Here is a 24,709-nt window from a genome sequence, read left to right as displayed (position 1 = left end):
CTTCACGTTGTCCATGGAGAACATCTTCTAATCTATTGACTCAGCTCTTTTTTCTACTTTAAAAGCAGGGAATCAACTTGCTTTTTAAAAAGAGCTCTCTGACTTTCTCCTGCAACTGTGGAGTTCTCAAGACATAGCACTGCTTTACGACCTTGTGGCAGGGCAGAGCTCTGCCCTGTATATATTGGCAGGGGTGGGGTTAAATTCCCCTACCTGGCTGGGGTTGATTGGAGTAATTAACAATCAATCAGCACCCAGTCACTGGACATAAAAGGAGGACTCAGCTTCCCATTAGAAAAAGGAGGGAGCTGAGGAAGCAAGCACAACCGTTGGCTTGCTTCCTCAGCTCCCTCCTCTCTCTAATGGGAAGCTGAGGCCTCCTTTTATGTCAGGTGGCTGGGTGCTGATTGAATGTTAATTACTCCAATCAACCCCAGCCACCTGAACACAATAAATCCAGGCAGGTAGGGGAATTTAACCCCATCCCTGCCAATCTTTACAGGGCAGCGCTCTGCTTTGCCACAGACCTGTATGGGCAATCTCGAGTCTGGTTCTAAATTCAATCGCATCAGTTAGTACGGTTTGTCAGAAGTGTGGATGCTGTAATACTGAACTACATTTTTTTTTTGTATCCTTCAATATCACAAAATGCTTTCTGATGTTTTGGCTCATGGGCATTACAAAGACAGTCCTAAGAACAGGTGCCTGAATTTGAGAACAACTATCAATACTGCTGTACCGTATACAATTTCTGAGGTTTGTTGTACGGTACTTTAATGTGGACACTTTGAGCTGGATTCATTAAAACGTTTTGAGTACAGTTCTCAAGATTGGTTATGTAGTGTGGACAGGGCCTTAGTTAGTTTTATTTTTACAGAGTTCTACCACTGTTTAGATTTTTGCTGAAAAAGTCAGAAAAGAGCCACGTGGCACTTCTCTGAAGCTCTCTTTTCATCAATCTTATGTTGTCATGACAGGAAAACTAAGGAAGCTGGTTTCCATAGATACAGAAAGGTGACACCCAGTAGGCGACTTGTGGAGACCTGTACCCATCACTCCATTTGTCTAGACATATCTACAGGAAAACTGATTTCCAATTTGGAAATAAAATAATGTGATATACCAAAAAAAAAAAAAAAATCCTTCAGTCCTCCAACTTGCACTTTAGATATTTCCTGATTAAAATATGAATACAGAAAAAAGAAATAAAAATGACTATTTTTAATTAAAATATTCACCTACAAAAAAAAAAAAAAAAAAAGCACCCTATACACAGTATTTACAAAGTCGCTAGCAGAGAAAGATTAGCTCAGGGATCTGGTTAAGTTCAACTGAGATATACAAACACAAATATACCTTTCATCTAATCAAAATGGGCCCTACTGACTGTTTTGGGGGGAGTTACTGGGATTGAAGCACAGAGGTTAAGTGACTTGGGCCCAGGGTGACACAATGGCTAAGCAGGGGTCTGAATCCAAGATAGCCTGGCATCCAGTCCATGGCTCCAACCAATGGAATTGCACTGCTGGAGCCACTCTTTAAAGAGTAAGCAACTATATGGTTCTGGTCAAAAAACACATATTGTGACTTCTATATTGTAAAGGCCACCCCTGCAATAATGAAAAAAAATGAACGGATTGTGTTTAATAAACTGCAATGGTGGTAAAGGGTAGAGGGTACCAGTAGACTACTTGGATATGTCTATAATTTACTGGTGAATTGGTAAAGGGGTGTGTTGAGCAATGTCACCTTACCCAGAACTAAAGCTTAAAAACTCCCATTCAATATCAGACAACAACAACATGCCTTCTCGCAGTAATTCTGGATTTGAGACACTGTTGGCCATGATAAATCAGTAGCAATGACAGATGGTTATTTATGAAGTATTCTTCTGAGCCTCCACTTCAAGCGACTGAATGTCCCAATCTACTAATTTTGTTTGAGAAAGCTGAAAATCTCAGGTAAAAAAAAAGCTGGTAAGGAAAGCAAGGCAATGACATGAAAGGAGGTGAAATTAGACCTCCAGAGGTTCTGGAGAAATAACCTGCAGTGTGAAAGAACAGCAGGTTGCGAGTTTGTGGGTTATTGGAGGCTGTCGTTATAGTTTGCCTCTTGAAGCTGGTAGATGTGTAAGGGGTGTACAGATGATAGCTGAGCCTCTCCTATGGAAATGATTTTGTGTTGGAACTTCTGATTCCAGTTGAATAGCTTGGAGAGATTACAGTGAACGTAATTGGGAGGGGAAAGGTTGCTAGGGAAACGGAACCGGTTGCCAAGGAATCCCAGACCCCATCTTGCTCCTTACTGAAAAACAAAACAAAAAATGTCACTCTGGATATTCTGAAATTATGGACTAGATTTTCAGACTCTATACCAATTCAGCATTTGTACCAGAAAGGAAAAAATGACCACAGTCGAAATAAATTTAAAAAATCCATTCTGAGCATGTATCTCCCAGACAAAAAGGTGGGAATTGGAATATTGTTTTCAGAATATGTCCCTATGAGTCTCAGACACCTTTACAGTAATATAGAGCACATTTCTAATATGTACATAAAAGAACATATTAATTATAGAACATTATATATGTATTGTTTCTAAATATGGTTTATTTCTAGATTTTTCTGAAAAACACACAAATAGTGTAAACGTTACACTGGGGCCCAAGCTTAGTAAATCTGGCCAGTCACTTATATTGTATTTCATTATTTGCTATAGCAAGAACTAGGTTGAAAACAATAATACAGCACATACAGTAAATAAAACATTATCAAATACTTACCAACAACTCACTGGTGCCTATACAACCGTCTGTCTCCTGATTGAAAGAGAGAACCAATTAAAATTGAGGAGGAATTCAATTCCATGTTGATGTGTTGAACCTGTTCTGAGATATTCAATAAAACACCTTAATCCTAGCACTTACAGGAAAGGTGAAACTAGGGGTGTGCCCTAGTCAAGACAGCTTTCTGCAATAATTCTCGACAAGTGGTTCTCGACATTGACACAGTAACACCAGCTGTGGCAATGATGCGTATTCTCTCCTAAAACAGGTAATATCTGGGATATAATGTTGCTACACTACTGTAGATGGTTGCTAGCAAAAAACAAACTGGCTACTGTACTTAATTTAAGAAAACTGTAGCAGCACAATGGAAGGACTGCAGAACAGAACAGTACTGTTTGGTAGTGATTAGTGTCAATTTTGCATCAACCAAAAAAGGACATTCAGAAATACAATCTTAAAAGGATCTTTGCGATAAATTTGTCTTAGAGATGTTGAATGATTTTCAGTGAATGAAGGACATCCCTTATAAAAGTTGACTGCCATTATATAAGTATTGCAAAGTGTAAGGCACAGGCAAGCATATTAAGCCACTACAAAAACCCTCAATAGCCATGGTAAAGCCAGCCAGACACAGTAGATAGCATAACAAGGGGAATGCAGAGAAAAGTGCAATACTATTACTGTACTATCATGGTAAACTTTAATAAAGAGCAAGACTTAATGTACTGGTTGATGATAGACAAGGTATTTATTGTGGAGATTATATAACCGACAAAAATAATGGAAACAACAAATTATTTAGAGAGCGATTGGGAGTGGGGAGTTTATTACCCTGACGTACTGAATAATTTGGTAACCCTGAAAAGATAATCATCTCTTTAAAAATGCAGCATATTTTAATAATCTAGACATCTCACAAGTAGAATGGTTCCCCTGAAATTTTCTCCTGTTTCTAGGAAGGCAGTGCAACTCAGGATGAGGAGTTTGTTGCCAGATAACCTCATTTAGACTACTTGCTCACTAAATATTCTCTTATCCCTGACAAGATAATTGTCTCCTCTAAAAAAAAAAAATTGTGAGCAATCCATCTCAAAAGTTCAGTGGTACCCTAAATATGGGACTGAATGCAATTAGCCTCCCCGAGAAGGTAAGGCACTTACTTGGAGGTTTCTTCTGTAAAAGCGGCTCACAGATTTCCCTGTAACAAATGTCCTGATGAACCTTATAGGTCCGTTTATACCTTTAGGGAGAAAATAACACGTCACAGGCTAATAAGTACCTAGAACACATTAATGCAATGCACTTCACTATTAAGTACCTAGAAATGCAATGCACTTCAGTAGATTGGCAGGAGACCAAACAAAGCATGAGAGTTTCAATTTGCCTGGTAAAGCGCTGCTGTCTATGCTCAACCCTTCCACTGCTTGTTATCTAACTTCTACCACACGGTGTCCTCTTTATCCCCGTCGTACCATCTCCCAAGACACTTCACTGGCTTCCTGGACACTGTTGGTATCACCATTAATGTAGCACCTTGTATCTACTTTACCTTTTAATTATAGAGATGCTCCTTGATTTAGTGGGCTTGAATTGCAATGTTGCCCATTCAATGTTATTGGTTAATTTGCCCAATAATCGATTAGTGCAGGCTACTGTTGGAGTCATGGTTGTATGTCATCCATGTATGCTCGAATTGGTGGTAGTCGCATTCCAGAAGCTGAGCGCTCTCCTCCCACTACCTATTTTGATGCCCTAATAATTACTTCCATTGCCATGGTAAAAGCCAGTGGAGAAATGGTACATCCTGCCATTATTCCAACTTCTTGGCATTGCCATGGTAAAAGCCAGTGGAGAAATGGTACATCCTGCCATATTCCAACTTCTTGGCATTGCCATGTAGTGCTGAATTCAGAAGTTGAAAAACTAAATTGCAAGATCTCCTAAATATGGAAATAGGGTGAAACTGACCGATGCTTGTAGAATCTTTTTCTTTTGGTATAAAGACTCCACCTTCTTGGAGCCATGCTCTTGGTACAACCCGTTTTTCCTATGCCACTTTCATCAATTTCCACAGGATTCGTAGAACTCCTGAAACACTCTTGTATACTCTGTATAGAACTCCATTAGGCCCTGGAGATGATGATGCCCTTGCTTTTTTCACAGCTTGCTCTACTTCTTTCCATTTAGGTGGACAGTCCTCCATTTGGTATTCTGGTGGATTGATAGGTGGGATGTCTGAAGGAATTGACATAGGCTCCTGCCTTTTTGAATATGTATGTGTTTCCTCCAAATAACTCTCTAGCTCAAACTTAGATGACTTTAGTGTGCTCCTTTTTGTAGCATTTCTGTAGGTGCTCAGCTCTGCGTAATGTTACATTATATTCTGAATAAAATATTCTTAGGGCTAAATTCTCAAAGCAATTTACATTAAAATCATTATAGACACCAATTGTAATTCTTAGATGAAAAATTAACAACTTAAGACAACTTTCAATTCAACCTCTTAGAAGAAATTGTTGTTTATGACACTTGTTTATTTCTGTTTTGTAACTTAATCAGGTGCCTTTTGAAAAACATTTGTTAATGTCTATTTGGAGTAAATATCTGTAACAACTGAGACAAGCCTCTTGTCCTCCATTCAATAATAGATAAAAACATAAAGATATAAAAACAATAATTTGTACTCACAAGTAATGGCAAACCCCCCCTTCCCAGACCGGGATGGTCTTTGTTTCGGAGTAGAGTCGTGTACAAGGGTGGGGAACTCTCTGACAGACTGCAAATACAAACATCAGTTAGGGCCCTGGACTCTTCAGTCATACAAGCACAATAAGGTCATGTTACGATGAGGTCAGCTCTTAATGAGGGCAACGTCTATGACTGCATGACTTGAACTAGAGTTTAATGGACAGCCCAAAGTTTAGGACTTGAAGAAAGTGGGTGACAGAAACAGAGTAAGGACAGGAGAACTGGGCCTGCTTTATCAAGATCTTCACGTAAAAATGAGCACCATATTAACCGTTACATTACAAAACTAGTAACTAAAAAGGTTTTGATACTCACGCTACAAATATCCATTCAATATTCACTCTAGTAAAAGCAGCCAATGCTTTGCAGGTTGCTGTTCATTTTATAAGTACTCATACTACATACTCACAGAGCTCACAGCGCTTTCCTTTAAAGCCCACAGTGCATTCACACAGGTAGGAGTCCGGTCCTTTAACACATGTCCCTCCGTTTCGACACAGGTTTGACTTGCAGCCCGCCTGCTCCTCTGAAACACACCATGCACACAGGCTTACTGGACGTCCCGGGAAAACATCCCCTTTTTCAGTCGGACAAAGTGGAAATTGTTTGCCATTTTATTCAAATCTTTAATGACAAGGATGCAGCTGTGTGTTCAGTAATTTATTAGGTTGCGTCAGTAAAAAAAATTAAGTAAACAATCTTATTGATTATTTTTTAAACACCTGTCTCGAATAGAATGAAGGACACCAGTCTGTAGTTAGGCAGGCAGATGTATAAAATAAGGGCTGTGTCAGCTGTCTGTGAAGGTCTGTGAAGGCACCTGAAGAAAGGTACTGTGAATATTATGTGCACTATGTGTAACTTGTTTTTGTAACAGGTGGTTTGGTAACCGGTAAACGACTTGGCTGTCCTGTTTTCTTAGCTAGGACTTGTGAAAAGTTTAGTTAGCACTACAAGGAAATAGTTTTCATCCTTTTGGATCACAAAAGATATTTTTTGTTAGTTGTTGGACACCCTTGCATCCTGGTCATGCCAGGTTAAGTTGATGATCAAACCAGACTTTACGCACCAATCCGACCGCGGTGTTAGGGGACAGTACCTCAGTTTCCCGCAGATGCTTAAAATCCAGGCTGGTAATTCGGGGGGTCGTGTCTGGCCTTGCCTTTTTACCTGCTTTTCTAAGAGTTTTCCTGACTGACAGGAATACATTATTGCTTGTTTTAAACTCACGTCAGCAGAGATGTTAAAACTTCTACTGTTAAATATGTATTTACTCCAGCTTAGCATTATACAACTGGAGACTGAATACTGGTCCCCAGTTGAGATGTTTTGGACTTATTTCCAAAAAATGAATGTCCATATTTTTTCTTTAAGTACATTAAACAGCCCATGCTGTAGTTTTTTTTGTATGTGTTTCTTCAGTCTTTGTTTTCTTCTATTTCATTTAGCTGTTCCTCATCTACTGTTACATGTCTACTCTTGCTGGTGCTCTAACTATTATTTTTATCGTTCAGAACTCAGAAAGTTGGTGTTGTACCAGTCATGTGGAGTTTTATCCCCAAATATATTAAAATAAACAGATAAAATGCCACTTATCTTTGGCTTCCGATGATATATACCACTTCTGGGGTGGTTAATACAGGCATGGTATATATCATGGGAACTGCACGGTCTGTTGTGGTTTATACCTTACATATACAGTAGAGTATATATTTATATTTATATATTTATACAGTATATGCCAGTATTGTGCTTGGAATAGCCCCACATGCAAAGACATGAACAGTGTGCAGTGCAGCTGTGCTACACAGACCCGCTGGGTGTAGCTATCACTGTATTTCATACAGGCCCAGCGTAGGACCCACCTGTCTTCCTGTTCTCCGCCTCTGGGATCTCGAGGGCCAGGCTGATTTTATTGGTTGTCTCCTCTATGTTCTCTAACTTGATTGGAGACTCGGGTCCTTGAACAGAATATGCAATACAGTAAATACATAATCAATTATGAACAAAAATGTACAATTTACTTTGGTGTATAGATTTCTAATTGATATACATTTTACTGTACTATTGGAGCAAAATGATTGACATTAGAGAGTAACTAACTTCAGATTATATTAATTTTTCTTTGCGTGTTTATGATGTTTGCAGTCATTTTGAGTGTGATTACTCAAACGCTGTGTTTATTTAAAAACAAACAGCTAAGTTTGTGCTAAGGGGCTTTCATTTGAGTCTTGGAGATTTTCAGTTCTAGCTGCTTGCTATAGACAAATGTATTAGAATAGATCAGTTCTAATACAATCCAGACATATCTAATGATCTGCCACTATAGATCAGGGCTCCTTTTGTTTTGCTGCTGTGCACTGGACTGAGCTGGCTCTAACTAATATAAACACACTTTGGGGGATCCAGCTTACATCACATACAGTGCCTATAGAAAGTCTACACCCCCTTTAAAATTTTTCACCTTTTGTTGCTATATAGCCTGGAATTAAAATGCATTAAAATAGTTTTTTTTTTTCATTTCACATCCTACCCCACAAAAAATATTCTAGAAATCTGTAGAAAATAAATTACAAAAAAAAACTGAAACAGCTTGGTTGGATAAGTGTCCACCCCCCTTGTAATAGTAATCCTAAATTAGCTCAGGTGTAACCAATAGCCTTCAAAATCACACACCAAGTTAAGTGGCCTCCACCTGTGTTAAATTGTAGTGATTCACATGATTTCAGGATAAATTCAGCCGTTCCTGTAGGTTCCCTCTGCTGGGTAGTGCATTTCAAAGTAAAGACTCAACTATGAGCACCAAGGCCCCTGCAAAAGAACTCTGGGACAAAGGTGTTGAAAGGCACAGATCAGGGGATGGGTATAAAAAAATATATCAAAGGCCTTGAATATCCCTTGCAGCATGATCAAGACGATTATTAAGAAGTAGAAGGTGTATGGCACCACCAAGACCCTGCCTAGATCAGGCCGTCCCTCCAAACTGGATGACCGAGCAAGAAGGAGACTTATGAGAGAGGCTACCAAGAGGCCAATGGCAACTTTGCAAGAGTTACAGGCTTTTATGGCCAAGACTGATCAAAGTGTGCATATGACAACAATATCCCAAGCATTCCACAAATCTCGCTTGTACGGTAGGGTGGTAAGAAGGAAGCCATTACTCAAGAAAGCCCATCTTGAATCCCGTTTGAAGTATGGAAAAAAACAAAACTCAAAAAAAACAAATTCTGTAGCCATGTGGCAAAAAGTTTTGTTGTTTGGCGAAACTAAAATCGACCTTTTTGGCCTAAATGCAAAGCTATATAAGCATTGTATGTCTACGACAGACTAGAACTGAAGAACAGCTTCTGAACTCATAGTGCTTTAACAGACTTATTGGAAGAAAAAAAAATACAACATTTGAGTAATCGGACAGAGCACCATTCATCTAAAAAGTACACATACCACATAAACCTGGGAGGGTTCACAGAATGATCTGAATTTGTTTTTTTCAGAACCAGCCCCACCACACAGGACCAGAACGATGAAAAGAATAATAAAGATGCAGCAATGGTTAAAAGCAGCCCTGGTGAATTCTGTGGTGATGGTTAAACACAGCCCTGGTGAATTCTGTGGTGATGTTAAACGCAGCCCTGGTGAATTCTGTGGTGATGTTAAACGCAGCCCTGGTGAATTCTGTGATGATGTTAAACGCAGTCCTGGTGAATTCTGTGGTGATGGTTATACGCAGCCCTGGTGAATTCTGTGGTGATGGTTAAACGCAGCCCTGGTGAATTCTGTGGTGATGGTTAAACGCAGCCCTGGTGAATTCTGTGGTGATGTTAAACGCAGCCCTGGTGAATTCTGTGGTGATGGTTAAACGCAGTCCTGGTGAATTCTGTGGTGATGGTTAAACGCAGTCCTGGTGAATTCTGTGGTGATGTTAAATGCAGCCCTGGTGAATTCTGTGGTGATGGTTAAACGCAGCCCTGGTGAATTCTGTGGTGATGTTAAACGCAGTCCTGGTGAATTCTGTGGTGATGTTAAACGCAGTCCTGGTGAATTCTGTGGTGATGTTAAACGCAGTCCTGGTGAATTCTGTGGTGATGTTAAACGCAGTCCTGGTGAATTCTGTGGTTGTGGTGATGGTTAAACGCAGTCCTGGTGAATTCTGTGGTGATGGTTAAACGCAGCCCTGGTGAATTCTGTGGTGATGTTAAACGCAGCCCTGGTGAATTCTGTGGTGATGGTTAAACGCAGCCCTGGTGAATTCTGTGGTGATGGTTAAACGCAGCCCTGGTGAATTCTGTGATGATGTTAAACGCAGTCCTGGTGAATTCTGTGGTGATGTTAAACGCAGCCCTGGTGAATTCTGTGGTGATGTTAAACGCAGTCCTGGTGAATTCTGTGGTGATGGTTAAACGCAGCCCTGGTGAATTCTGTGGTGATGGTTAAACGCAGCCCTGGTGAATTCTGTGGTGATGTTAAACGCAGCCCTGGTGAATTCTGTGGTGATGGTTAAACACAGCCCTGGTGAATTCTGTGGTGATGGTTATACGCAGCCCTGGTGAATTCTGTGGTGATGGTTATACGCAGCCCTGGTGAATTCTGTGGTGATGTTAAATGCAGTCCTGGTGAATTCTGTGGTGATGTTAAACGCAGTCCTGGTGAATTCTGTGGTGATGATTAAACGTAGCCCTGGTGAATTCTGTGGTGATGGTTATACACAGTCCTGGTGAATTCTGTGGTGATGTTAAACGCAGCCCTGGTGAATTCTGTGGTGATGTTAAACGCAGTCCTGGTGAATTCTGTGGTGATGGTTATACGCAGCCCTGGTGAATTCTGTGGTGATGTTAAACGCAGTCCTGGTGAATTCTGTGGTGATGTTAAACGCAGTCCTGGTGAATTCTGTGGTGATGATTAAACGCAGCCCTGGTGAATTCTGTGGTGATGGTTATACACAGTCCTGGTGAATTCTGTGGTGCTGGTAAAACATAGCCCTGGTGAATTCTGTGGTGATGGTTAAACGCAGTCCTGGTGAATTCTGTGGTGATGGTTATATGCAGCCCTGGTGAATTCTGTGGTGATGGTTAAACACAGCCCTGGTGAATTCTGCGGTGATGGTTATACGTACGTGCACGGTGTGTGATGGCCTTGTTCTGTAGGTTGCTAAACTTGGCAGTGATTCTTCCCCGGCCGTCAATCAGCTCAGTGTATCTGCAAGTCAAGTGCAAAGAGTTAGAAATTCACCCATTTCTAATTACTCTGAGCATTCAAAGTGTGCAGTGCTATAGCACGAAAGGTGTCTGAACACCACTTGTGAAAAGTACCCCAGTAATTTGCAGCTTCTCCTATAGTTATACTGTTCACTTACCACATGCTACTGCTACACTTGCTACTGCAGATATTTGCAGCTTCCTTGTGTGTCCCTGTAAAAACACAGCTTTTCAGCTCCTCATTGATTGAGCATAACATTTATTGGGGCTGTGTTACTCTAAGCAACCTGTGGAGTTTGTCCCAGAATCTTGCTACCCATTGTTTGGGACCAAGTTTTAGGATGTTGAGGTAAAAGACACAGTAACGAGTCAGTATGGGACTGGCCCCTGTGGGGCTAAGGAGGTAATAGCACTTAATAAATTATTTCACCCTCTGTAACACCCAGCCTTCACATCAGCATCTAATTGGTCTGCCCTTGATCACCATGTATGCTGGACTACTTCAATATTCAGATTTAAAAAGCCCTACAAAAGGCTGTTGTTTGTGATTTTTGTGGGATGATATTCTAAAAATCGACAGCTAGAGGTCACTATTGCTTTCCAGGAAGATGCAGAAGTTAATGGTTGCTCTGTCATCCTTGTCCATTATTTTTCATTAATACATTATTTATGGTTTAAAAGGTCATAGGCCAGCTGGGATATTTTGTCAGAGATGACCAGGGGTTGAGGTTAGGTCTGGGGAGCAAGATTTTCAGGTGTGTGGACAGGTGTATTAATATGTTTTGTTTCAGCATCTTAGAATGTAAAATGATGCATGATTCTAAACTGCACTGACAATCAAAGTGAGATTTCTTCACATGGATACAAATACCAAAACAATAAATGCCTCAAAGCAAAACTAATCTACCTATTCAACACTAAAAAAAGGCAGTGGAAAAGAAGACACTTTTAGTAGTTTTTTTCATTATTCCAATAAAATTACACTTTAAAACCAGAATTGGTTTTGTTGGACAAGGGTAGGATATGAATCTACACAATGTACAGATTCTAGACAGCTCGGCTGGTCTGTAGATTTCAGTGCTCTTTTTGACACTGTACCTTCAATTTGACGAATAACCATATAGAACTACAACCCCTGTTCTAAATTACAGAATGGCAAGGACCGTCCTACTATTCATTCCAATGTGCTTTGTGATGTCATAACAATCACGACAGCATCACAGATTTCTTTAAACCTATTTTTGTCAGCTATTTTTTTATTTTTTTTTGTCTTCATAGTCACTGTATAACTGCAATATGGCAGCTGAAGCCACTTTGCCTTATGTCTCACACACACCCTGTTGTGATTTTAAAGGTATAATTCTGTCCATCAAGAACATTTTTTCCCCACTGTGCTCTTAACTCTGCCAACATCCCCTTCAGTAGAAGTGTTTTGAGTTTTATCTTGAAAAAAGCACTGGAATTGCTATGCTTTATTTTAAATAGCGTTTTGAAACATGACCCACCTGGGGAGCTCATCAAAGTTCTCCCTGTCGAGCTGGACTGTGGGAAGATGACGGCTGCTGGGGGCTCGGCCGCTCACCACCTGGGTGGCTCGACCCGCAGACCCAGCACTCTCTCTCCTGCCAGACCTTTCATCAGACAGCACTGCAGAAACAAGGGTAAGAAGACAGGAACATGAGACATGTGTACCATGGGAAAGTGTTGCTGTCACTTTCTCCCACCCAGTCTCATAATGATCACAGAGCCCTGAATACATGTGTCAGGTTTTAGTCTTTTTATTTTAAATTTAAAGTTATCATGATACAGGCTGGAACAAAGCACTGTATCATTTCAGGGTGGTATTATAGCACCAGCTAGATTAAAAAAAAATAAAGTACTTACCTGCAAGAATAATTTAATGCTTGCGAAATACCTGAGTAATGCATCTTTTTTGTGTATACTAAAATCCTGTAGTCTGAGAGGCAGCCTGTTGGTGGCGCCGTCTGTGATAGACAAATATAGACCGGTATTATTGCTTGCTCTTCAAAACTTCACTGATTACTGAAGTGAAAGCAGCAATACCAACTCTGTCTTTCTTAAATTATATCCAGGTTAGTAGTTTGAAGGTTTAAAACACTATTTATTAAGTAATAACTTTATATTATGTTGCTTCAAACACATAAAACTTCTGTTACTGCCTAATTGCTCCTAAGAAGCTTATAGAAATAAATATTAAGTACCACATAACCACATGGATACTTCTGAGGACTACAGGGCCACATGCTTAATGTATGGGTGAAAATAACTTGAATGTTATTGCATACATGGTTATTAAAATTGAAAGCCAAATGGTTACTTCTGAAATATATGCTAACCAAACACACTTCATCCTTTCTGTAATTGTGTGTAATTTTTTTAAAACTCTAAAATTAAATCAGAACTTCACTGACCACTGAGCCGAAATCAGCAATACTGACTCTCTTAACTTATATCCAGATAGAATGTGCCTACGTGAGGATCCGTAACACTACAGTTTACAAGAGGATCCGTAACACTACAGTCTACGTGAGGATCCGTAACACTACAGTCTACGTGAGGATCCGTAACACTACAGTCTACGAGAGGATCCGTAACACTACAGTCTACGAGGGGATCCGTAACACTACAGTCTACGAGAGGATCCGTAACACTACAGTCTACGAGAGGATCCGTAACACTACAGTCTACGAGAGGATCCGTAACACTACAGTCTACGAGAGGATCCGTAACACTACAGTCTACGAGAGGATCCGTAACACTACAGTCTACGAGAGGATCCGTAACACTACAGTCTACGTGAGGATCCGTAACACTACAGTCTACGAGAGGATCCGTAACACTACAGTCTACGAGAGGATCCGTAACACTACAGTCTACGTGAGGATCCGTAACACTGCAGTCTGCGTGAGGATCCATAACACTACAGTCTAAGAGAGGATCCATAACACTACAGTCTACGAGAGGATACGTAACACTACAGTCTACGAGAGGATCCGTAACACTACAGTCTACGAGAGGATCCGTAACACTACAGTCTACGAGAGGATCCGTAACACTACAGTCTACGAGAGGATCCGTAACACTACAGTCTACGAGAGGATCCGTAACACTACAGTCTACGTGAGGATCCGTAACACTACAGTCTACGTGAGGATCCGTAACACTACAGTCTACGAGAGGATCTGTAGCACTATGTTTAATTGTTTACCGAAATCCACCTATATCCTTCTGGACAGTGAGTTGAGTAGTTGTCAATATCTGCTAGGATTGTGTTTCAGTCACAATGCCAGCCAATTCCATTAAAACAAGTGCTGACCATGCTAAAACCCAAATGTTACCTCTTATAAGCATTAGCACTGAATTTTTTTTTCAGTTTAATTGTGACAGAATATTCAACATGTTTGTTCCAGCATCAGTTTATTTACAAGTCCTAGGTCATTATCAATAGTGCCAGAACTCATTCCACTACCCCACCATTCCTCCAGTTTTTGGTGTAGACACCAATTTTCACTTCATGCTCCTGTCCCATTGTGGTTGAAAAAAATCTTAACGTGGAAACTTTCTATCATGCTTTAAATTTAAACTTATGATGGCCAGCATAAGCTAACCTGTCAGAAACATTAAGTTATGAACCAGAGGAGGCCATTCAACCCATTAATGCTCATGAGGTTCCTAGTAGCTGATCTCAAAACCTCTTCAAGCCAGGTCTTAAAGGAATTCAGTAGTTGAGCATCAACAACATGACTAGGTAGCTCATTTCATACCTTCACCACTGTGTGAAGAAGTTTCTCCTCCCCTCTGTACTGTTTGTCTCCACTTAATTTCCAACTGTGGTTGGTTTCTGTGCTGTGCTTAAAGTATTGGTTAGTGTTAACTTTGTCAACTTGTAGGATTTTAAAGACACCAGTCAAGTCCCCCTAACTCTTGTTCTATAGTAAATAAGTTCACTTCCTTCAACCTTCACAGCTCATTCCATTAAGCCCTGGGTTAGTCTTCTTCAACTGAACAATACTTGGGAGAGGCGCAAACATGTTTTAAAATGTTTTAAACTGAAATTACCCAACGAGAGGCTGCCCCCTGCCTGCTGGTGGTACTCACTGGTGGTGATGTTGAGACGGAGCGGGTCGCTGTGCAGCTGCTCGCGGTCAGTACTGCGCACGGCAGTGAGGGACAGGCGGTACTGCAGGCCCGGGGACAGCTCTCGCACAGTGTAGGCACTCATCTTCCCGTTCGGCAGATAGCGGCTCTTCGTGGTGCGGCTGGACGTGACATTGATCACGTAGCCATCCAGGGAGCCAATCAGAGGCCGCTCCCAAGTTATCTGTGCCGTTGTCGCGGTAATGAAGGACAATGACATGTTCACAGGGGCGAGGGGCCCTAAGGTGGAAGCAGAAAGGATTTGACAGATACAATGGATCTAAAATGCACAGACTATATATACTGAACAAAGATATAAATGCAACATGCAACAATTTCAAAGATTTTACTGAGTTACAGTTCATATAAGGAAATCAGTCAATTAAAATAAAATCATTAGGCCCTAATCTATGGATTTAACATGACTGGGAATACAGATATGCATCTGTTGGTCACAGGTACCTTAAAAAAGGTAGGGGCATGGATCAGAAAACCAGTCAGTATCTGGTGTGACCACCATTTGCCTCATGCAGCGCGACACATCTCCTTCGCATAGAGTTGATCAGGCTGTTGATTGTGGCCTGTGGAATGTTGTCCCACTCCTCTTCAATGGCTGTGCAAAGTTGCTGTATATTGGCGGGAACTGGAACACGCTGTCGTACATGTTGATCCAGAGCATCCCAAACATGCTCAATGGGAGACATGTCTGGTGAGTATGCAGGCCATGGAAGAACTGGGACATTTTCAGCTTCCAGGAATTGTGTACAGATCCTTGCGACATGGGGCCGTGCATTATCATGCTGAAACATGAGGTGATGACGGCAGATGAATGGCACGACAATGGGCCTCAGGATCTCGTCATGGTATCTCTGTGCATTCAAATTGCCATAGATAAAATGCAATTGTGTTTGTTGTCCGTAGCTTATGCCTGCCCATACCATAACCCCACCAAGGGGCACAACGTTGACACCAGCAAACGACGCCATACACTCTGTCTGCCATCTGCCCGGTACAGTTGAAACCGGGATTCATCTGTGAAGAGCACATTTCTCCAGCATGCCAGTAGCCACTGAAGGTGAGCATTTGCCCACTGAAGTTGGTTACAACGCCGAACTTCTCAGGTCAAGACCCTGGTGAGGACGACGAGCATGCAGATGAGCTTCCCTGAGATGGTTTCTGACAGTTTGTGCAGAAATTCTTCAGTTGTGCAAACCCACAGTTTCATCAGCTGTCCTGGAGGCTGGTCTCAGACAATCCTGCAGGTGAAGAAGCCGGATGTGGAGGTCCTGGCCTAGTGTGGTTACACGTGGTCTGCGGTTGTGAGGCTGGTTGGACATACTGCCAAATTCTCTAAAACGATGTTGGAGGCGGCTTATGGTAGAGAAATGAACATTCAATTCTCTGGCAACAGCTCTGGTGGACATTCTTGCAGTCAGTATGCCAATTGCACGTTCCCTCAAAACTTGAGACATCTGTGGCATTGTGTTGTGTGTCAAAACTGCACATTTTAGAGTGGCCTTTTATTGTCCTCAGCACAAGGTGCACCTGTGTAATGATCATACTGTTTAATCAGCTTCTTGATATGCCACACCTGACAGGTGGATGGATTACCTTGGCAAAGGAGAAATGCTCATTAACCGGGATGTAAACAAATCTGTGCACAAAATCTGAGAGAAATAAGCTTTTTGTGCATATGGAAAATTTCTGGGATCTTTTATTTCAGCTCCTGAAACATGGCCCCAACACTTTACATGTTGCGTTTATATTTTTGTTCAGTGTATTTTGTTGTACACAAATACATTTTCAGGAATGTGCATCAAATGGGTTACAGCTCAGCAGAACTAAAGGTCAGTGGGTGTCCTCCCATCCTATGACTAAGCCAAAGGCCTCTTTACACCCAGGAACTTAAAAGGGGGTGTTGGCATACTACCGGCCTCTGGAGAACAAAGAACAGCCCTGCAGGCATCCGCTTGAGCTCATTAAGATGCCTGTATGGTCTGCTGTAGCATGCTGAGAAGACACAGTCCCTGCTTGTTTTGCCTCCCTAACCTGTGAGAGTGTCAGTCAACGCAATGTTCCTTTTGGAATCTCCAGCGCAGACCAACGACGCGACCCTGCGCTCCCCTGACTGTATGACTCATTCTGCACACCACGTGGTCACGATTTTTACCAGACAAGCCACTCGGGCACCCCAGTACTTTTAGGTTTAACTTGAAATTTCAGTGGTGCCCCAGACCTACAGAAATACAAGAACATTTTACAAAAGAAGGCCATCCGGCCCATCGATGCTTGTCAAGTTCCTAGTAGCTGATTGGTCACAAAACTTCAAGTCAGGTCTTCAAGGTCCCCAGTGATTCGGCTTCAACAACATGACTAGGTAACCCTGAGCATTCTCTGTGAAAGGTCTACACTTTCCATTTGTGCTCATATGGTTGTATTCTACTCTTGACAATTATTTGAAAATTAAGTCTGGCACGGACGAAGGCATCTGTGGGGTTACGTACGGGTCCACAGGCGAATCGGCCCTACTGATTGGCTCACAGTCGGCAGTTCCTCTGGCTTCAACCCGCTCTGAGTCACAATGTCCACAGTGTACATCTCCCCAGGAAGCAGGGATCTGGAAACACAAAACAACATGTTACTCTACTTATCCTCCCAGGAGACAACCCCATTCTGTATGACACTGAAAAGAGCATTTTCTGCCCTTCAGTTATTAAGGGGATATATCTAGGACTGTCTCTGTCTGCATGTCCCAACAAGTCTCTACATATATTTCGAGAAGTGCTTATTGAATTATGATAAAAGTTGGTCTTTGCATTGCTCAGCACAGGCTGTGAAGAGAATCCGAATCTGTGAGTACAGCAAGGCTGCTGCCAGTGGTGACTCTTTCATACTACGGATGGCTCTCATTTTGAATGTATTATTATTATACTGTAGAGACAGGTCATTGGCCACTGTTGTTCACTCACCAAACCCCAGACCTTCTGAGGTTTCTGGGTTATGAAAGGAGGTGGCAGCTTCATGCTCCCCTCCTCCCTTATGGGTAAGGTACTTTAAATGAAATTTATTGAAAAAAGATTTAATAATAATTCAGAGCTTATTGCTCTAAAACAGCCAATAACCAGTAAAGAAAGCAGACTGTTTGATCCATCAACGGTTTAAAATGAACATTCCCTGGACCCTACTGAAGTCTCTGAACAAGGCTGTTTACATTGTAAGTGATTCATTTATTTTGATGCTATACAGATCCCAGCTTGGCACAGTAAACAAGAGAAAAGTTGTTGCAATGTGCCTGGTATTTTGCACTAAAGTGTGGCTGGTGGGTAGAATAAAACTATTTGATGCTGGGTAATATATGTGCAACAACCAGTCACCAGGGCCGACAGCTAGATTTGACTGCTGACTGGCCCATTAAGAGTACTGGTGGCGGTTCTGGTGCCATGCGCCATAAAACAGGTATTTCAACCATAACTATGAAACACCCAATAGTACTGGTCCTACGAAATTAGAAGTAAAATAAACTAATTCAATGACAAAAATTTCGACTAGAAGACAATGAAAAATACTGTTTCTTTTAGTATTTCTTAATAAAACAGGTACGTTAACATCATTCCCAACAATTACCTTTATTTTCAAGGTAAAAGAAAAAAAAAAGAAAATGTAATTAGCTTTTTTAGTTGATTCTTTGGGAAGTGGACAATAAAACCCTGTGGCAGCATTTCAATTGGATTATTCTCTTGCTGGTATTTCCCAATTTCCTCTTTTTTCCCCAAAGTGTATTTTTATTAGCTAATTTTGTTTTTACAACTCCATCCTGCCCCTGAATTAGGCAGCAGACGTAACTTTTGAGCTTAGCTATATAAAAATATTTTCTTTTGTTACGAAGGCGGCTCTGTATATTATTACCTCGACTACAATTCCAAATGATTTCCCCAGATCACTTTGCTTTTTCTTACATATTATCTAGGAAACAAGTTTAGGAGCTTCACTTCTGGATACATTCATCTGCTGGTATGTTGTTTTTTCAGGTTCATGAAATAAATAAGCCTCAAGCCCAGTCCCTGCCCTTAAGGCCGTCTCAAGGACATTTGTCCAACACTACTTTCTCACAAAGCACAAAACCTAGCAAGATGGCGGGGCTTTGTCCTTCTCAGTCATTGTTCTTCTCAGAGTACCGGAAATTCTGCTCAGCTCTATGCTAGTGTTTTTAGATCAACAACCCAGACCTCCAGGAGTTGAAAAGTGCCTCTCTGTTGATGCTATAAAGGATAAGGATTGGCAGCACTATTACTGCATTTATCCACAGGGAAGAGATATAGTTGCAATGTGACCTTTCCACAGCTGCCCCTGCCATTCTCCATATTAATCCAATCCTTTCTAAGACTGCTGTTAAGCTGAACCATGTGTTGCTTTGTACTTGTGTAATACACTACGTCCCACTCCCACTATTGGGTTCAGTGGAGATTTAATTCATGTGTCACCCAACCAAGCCTGATTGAAACCCAGTCTTCAAAGGGCAGTAAGGTTTGCAATAAGGTTGTATGTGTAAACTGGCTCTTAGTGTATCAGATAATGCTATTGTCATTCTTGTGCTTCTGAAGAGCTCTCTATGCTGTTCATAGGCTCCCTCGGACCACGCTGTAAGAGAGCTTAGAACGCTGCTGCTCAGAATGCTCCCACTCAGAATGCAAGAAACATGAAAATACTGCCGAAAATTCGGGGTTTGTCCATGATAAATGATTAAAAAAGAAAAATCACTGATCTAGTTTCTAGTTTATTGTCACCTTAAAGTTATTTAGTACTTAATACCATGGTTGCGGAATAACCACTCAGCACTGTGTGACGAAAATGGTTGCCTGCAGTATACCTACGAATACAACAATCACTCCTGTATCATATTTCATGTGTCATCCGTAACTATACAATCAAATGTTTTGAATAAAAGTCTTTTTGGGTGGACAGTTGAAATTAGTTTTGATTCATATTCTTATTTCACTGATGGATCTCCAATGGTCCCATTAAGAATCATATGCAAACAAAGGCTGACTCACCCGAAGCTGTGCTCTGTGGTGTTGGTGTTGAGCAGCACTGTGATGTTCTCCGCACTCTGGGAGGAGCGCAGCGAGACACGGACCCTGTTGACTGTGGAGTGTCTGATATTGTGGAGGGCCCATTTCAGCCACACGCGGGATGTGGACACGTTGGCTACGTGGAAGTCCTCTACTTTGCGGGGCCCTGCAGAGATTCACATACACAGAACGTTGTATCAAAGAATGTGAAACCACATGGACAGAGAGCTGGATCCCAGCATTTAGGACACCACACACCCCCTTATACATAACATACATCCTCCTATGTGACTGTAAAAACAAAACAGTAACATGAACCAGGAGGTAGCCTTGATCCACTAGCACCATAATCCATAATGAAGGGTAAATTGGCAAAAACCAGTAGACTATAGATATGTGACTCTCTAGATATACTCTAAAGTGTGGCTGACCGGCCTCCACTATACCCCTGTTGCCGAGGATGGTTAAATATATGGCACATGACTAAACATAAGTAATTCACTTTGTAATTTTCTTAATTCAGATATCCTACCAGTAACAGTATGGGTTGGATAAAATGATCCCAGAAGAGTTTCAGATTGCCCCAAATTTATTCTGATCTGCATAAGCATGTGTTGGAGCTTCCTTGAGAAGGAGCACTAATTTCTTGTTTGTAAAACTGGTATCAAACAAGGTGATTGCAGATGTGTTCAGCACAGCAGTTCCAGTACTCACTGGTGCGTACGATGGTGAGCACGGGCTGGCTGATGTCGTTGTTGTTGGCGTTGCGCTTCACGGAGAAGGCTGTGATGTTGTAGAGACGCCCGGGCGCCAGCGAGCGCAGCAGGTGGGTCGAACGCTGCTTGTCCAGGTAGTCGGTCTTGCGATCGCCACCCCCAATGGGTGTGTAGGTGACAGCAAAGCCGTCAATCAGCTCCTGGGGGGCGTCCGGTGAGCGCCAGCTCACCTCCACCTCGCCCTCTTCCACCCTCACCACCTGCAGGGCTGCAGGGGGCATCAGCTCTGTGTACAAAGCAAGGCAGGTCAGCATTACTGTGCTACTGCACCAGACCACACCAGATAATATACAACATATCTGTCATGCTGTGTAAAAAATAACTTACTAGGGGCCCTGTGACAGAAATATAATGAGTTCTGGTTGGATAACTCCCTCCCTACCTGTGGGGGCGCTAAATAGCGAAAGGGGAAGTCTTTGGATGGGCTGGCATGACAGTTCATTCCCAGTGTCGGGAAGTCGGTCAGCCTGGAAGAAGGCGAGACTCTGTTGCAGCAACGTATTGACCCAGAAGGTAAATGAGGTAGCAGCTGCAAGCAACAGACACAGCTGCAATCACTTACCAAGGGGTCATGCGTGATAGCATAAAGGGGCCAGAGAATCGTGAATCTTTTCCTTCGCTTGGTTTGCTTTAAGGAACTGGAAGGACCATGAGAGACGCAGAGAAAGTATTCGTGAGTATTTGTTTGTTTTTAGTGTTATAAGTAATTGTCTTGTTTGTATCACTAGATGGCTAAATATGAATCTGGAGCTGTCGCCAAGGGCCAGCACAAAACTGGAATCAAACAAGATGGTGTGTATTGCTAAAGCTTTATTATTTACTGGCTGGACATCAGACCATTGGATTTAAAAACAAATAAAACAACCCATTTCACCCGAACTTTGTCGCCTGTTCGTTCTTTGGGATTACCGCACCAGCACCACACCTGCTATACACCTGCTACTAATTGCCACTTTGCCACAGGCCCATATTCACAAAGTTTCAAGGAATGTTTTAATTAATGTTTTTTTGATTAACTAAATGACTGTTAGAGTTCTTGATTTTGAAGAAACTGAAAAAGACTTGTCTAGTTGAACCATCTGTCATTGCATTTTTAAGTTTCTTTTAGTATTTCTAAACTTAGCACTATGGTTGAACCAAGTTTGTTTTAAGAAGGTTTATTATATGTTTGAAGAGAGGGTAAAACTAAGAGAATGTTATTTATAAAAACAGTTCACAAAACTTTGAGTAGGCCCAGGCAATGTTACTGTGTGCCCCTGAGCTCACTTGTCTGATTCTTCTTTCTTAAAATAATTATTGCTGGTATCACTATAAATCCTATTGTACAATGGATATCTAGTATATATATATGAAATGATTTTTCATATATAATGAAAAATGCTTATGAGTCCTTTAGGATTTTTGAATTGCTACAGTGTGTTTTTCACTCAGTTCTAGAGGTACCTTTTTCACAGTCCCTCCCAGTGTATCCTACTTTACAGGTGCAGATGTACTGCCCACTTTTGTCACTGCGGCAGTACCCTCGGCTTCCACAAGGCTGCAGTGAGCAGGGGTCTTCCGCTAGAGGGGGAGTCAGAAACAGATCAGCAACAGTAATACATACCTACTGGGAAAACAAGGCATCTTATAATGAAGTCATGAGTTCAGTAGTCTTTAGTTGTTAGCAGCCCTTTGGACAAATACATATGTGACACTTCCTTTTTATAATTAAAAATCCAAATTCATGTTATAAAATATGTATTTACACTATGCATGAACCTGGAGTTTCTTCATTAATATGTGTCATGCACCTGTAGTTTTAAATATCGGTTAGTTAAATAATACATTTTTTCTCCATACCAACCAAATGTTTGGGGGGTTCTATTTGTGGAATCTAGTCCATTAAAAGCTGCTCATGTTAAGTATTTGCTTTTCTGTGCTCCAGCAGTGCGTTTCCCTGCCTGGATGCAGAGTAGCAGAATGTGACAGAACTGTGGTAGACAATGGGAGGCTTCAGCAGCCTGGTCCCTGTGGTCAGAGGGTGATATACACAGGTTTAGTGAACTCTGATGCCCATACCTGTTTGGCAGGTCTCTCCCATGAAGCCCTCCTTGCAGACACACAGGTAGATCCCTCTATGCCCTTTGCAAACTCCACCATTTAAACAGGGGCTTGACCCACAGCCATCCAGTTCTGAAAGACACAGAGCAGCCACCCTGAACACAATATTGGAAATGATAGTGCAACCCCCTCAGCAGTGCTACTGTCTGATCAGACCCTGCTGCTTCTGACTGGACAAACAAGGGGTATGGACAGCAGATTGAGAGCATGCCCAGAAGAAGATAGCTGCTTAAATTAGGTGGAGACAGGAGACACTTTTCTTACAGTGTGGTCAATTTATGGAATGGGATACTAAACCATGTTGTTGATGCTGAATCACTGGGATCGCTTGTTTCGAGACCCATATAGGAACTATATCTTATCTTGTTAACTATTTTCCCCCCAAGACAAAAAGTACCAGAGCAAAGATGTGGAAAATACCTGGTGAAAATCGCTTCCCTTTTAAGGAGTTATTACCTAGAGTAACTTTCATTTTATTTGGAGTAATAGTCATAGAATATTATTAAATTTACAACCATTGTGACAGAAACTAATGAGCCTTATTGACAAAGCTTTAACCCATGACGGATAGTAATAATGCAGGCTTGCATGTACTCTACCAGTGAATCCAGGCTGGTGGACTGAGGGGTGAGACCTGAGCCATCCTGAATTTGCCAGTACAATACACTCTCAAGTACATTATTACTGTCTGATGATGTTGTCCATTAGTTTTAGGTTGACTTTCATCAGCTGTGATGGCATTCATACTGGAATGAGTTGCTGTCTGCGGCAGTGTGGGGGCTGTGGTGGTTGGGTACCTGTTTCACAGTCCTGGCCTGTAAACCCCTGTGGACACTGGCAGAAGTAGGACCCAGGCTGGTCCATGCAGCTTCCTCCGTGCTTACAGGGCTCAGAGAGGCACTCATCTAGCTCTGGAAGACACACAAACACACACAAAAAAAGTGTTAGGGACCAAACCTCCCAATAGAGAGATGAAACAAAATTCTAATTATATATACTATATATATATATATATATATATCCACTTTAAAATACATTAAGCTACAATGTTATTAAATGTGTATCTTCTATTTTTTTTTTTTTTTACCCATTTATGATGTTTGCAATAATTCTGATTGGTTCTGAATCCTGCACCAACCTCAGGTACCATCAAACCTCTCAATGGGTTTCTATCCATGTGTAACAACTCACAGACACTTTCCTATCAAGAATTAACCTGTTTTAATTCTGCACACCGGCGTGTGATCATATGGCAACAAAGTCAGTGACATAGCTCTATGTATTAAGTGAAGGTTTCGACAATATATATTTATATTCAGTAGTGTTAGTGACACTGAATGTGCATTATATCTTCAACAGTCAATTACAAGTTTTGAAGCAGTAGAAGCAAGAGAAGACGCAGTAGAAGCAGGCTGTATGTAAGTTGCAAACATACATATTGCCTATACAATTTGAAGGTATGTCTAAAAATGAACTGTTATCTCACTGACACCTACACCTGCAGTGGAAATACTGAGCAGTGATAAACAGCATGTTCCCATATCACAGCATGTTGTGATTCTTTTACAATGGTATAACCTCAATAAAATTTAACAAGGGTACAACTAATGAGAGGTAAGACAGATGAGGTAAGCAAGGATATCTGTAAATATTCTAAAAATATAGCAGTGTCAGATCCTGCCACCCTAAAAACCTAAAACCTCTGTGCAGATCTTTTTCATCACATTTGTATTGTTAATAAGAGGGACAATAAATCCCTTGTGAGATTGATATAGAGTTACAGTTTGGATCTGCCACAGTTTGGATAATTAACCCTTACCAATACTTTAGGCACAGTACAGAAATCAGGCCCAGAGGACACAACTGGAGATAGAG

The 24,709-nt window shown here is 41.4% G+C and overlaps 1 protein-coding gene across 3 annotated transcripts in view; it reads right to left on the bottom strand.

Annotated features, from left to right (window-relative positions):
* Positions 1-432: 432 nt before the first annotated feature.
* Positions 433-24,709, bottom strand: part of sned1 (sushi, nidogen and EGF-like domains 1) — an 80,420-nt gene continuing 56,143 nt past the window's right edge. For all 3 annotated transcript variants that reach the window (XM_041264648.1, XM_041264649.1, XM_041264650.1), the window contains exons 20-34: positions 23,632-23,745; positions 22,793-22,906; positions 22,178-22,294; positions 20,673-20,960; positions 19,941-20,124; positions 17,394-17,506; positions 14,851-15,129; positions 12,237-12,378; positions 10,650-10,732; positions 7,402-7,497; positions 5,946-6,062; positions 5,477-5,564; positions 3,949-4,028; positions 2,783-2,818; positions 433-2,304 (exon numbers count right to left, since the gene is read on the bottom strand). In XM_041264648.1, the coding sequence (XP_041120582.1) occupies positions 2,790-2,818; positions 3,949-4,028; positions 5,477-5,564; positions 5,946-6,062; positions 7,402-7,497; positions 10,650-10,732; positions 12,237-12,378; positions 14,851-15,129; positions 17,394-17,506; positions 19,941-20,124; positions 20,673-20,960; positions 22,178-22,294; positions 22,793-22,906; positions 23,632-23,745 (1,844 nt within the window). In that variant the 3' untranslated portion in view covers positions 433-2,304; positions 2,783-2,789. The remainder of the gene's footprint in view (positions 2,305-2,782; positions 2,819-3,948; positions 4,029-5,476; positions 5,565-5,945; positions 6,063-7,401; positions 7,498-10,649; positions 10,733-12,236; positions 12,379-14,850; positions 15,130-17,393; positions 17,507-19,940; positions 20,125-20,672; positions 20,961-22,177; positions 22,295-22,792; positions 22,907-23,631; positions 23,746-24,709) is intronic.

This window comes from Polyodon spathula, chromosome 11 (assembly GCF_017654505.1).
Source record: "Polyodon spathula isolate WHYD16114869_AA chromosome 11, ASM1765450v1, whole genome shotgun sequence".
Taxonomy (NCBI): Eukaryota; Metazoa; Chordata; class Actinopteri; order Acipenseriformes; family Polyodontidae; genus Polyodon; species Polyodon spathula.
This window is presented reverse-complemented; position numbering and strand designations above follow the sequence as displayed.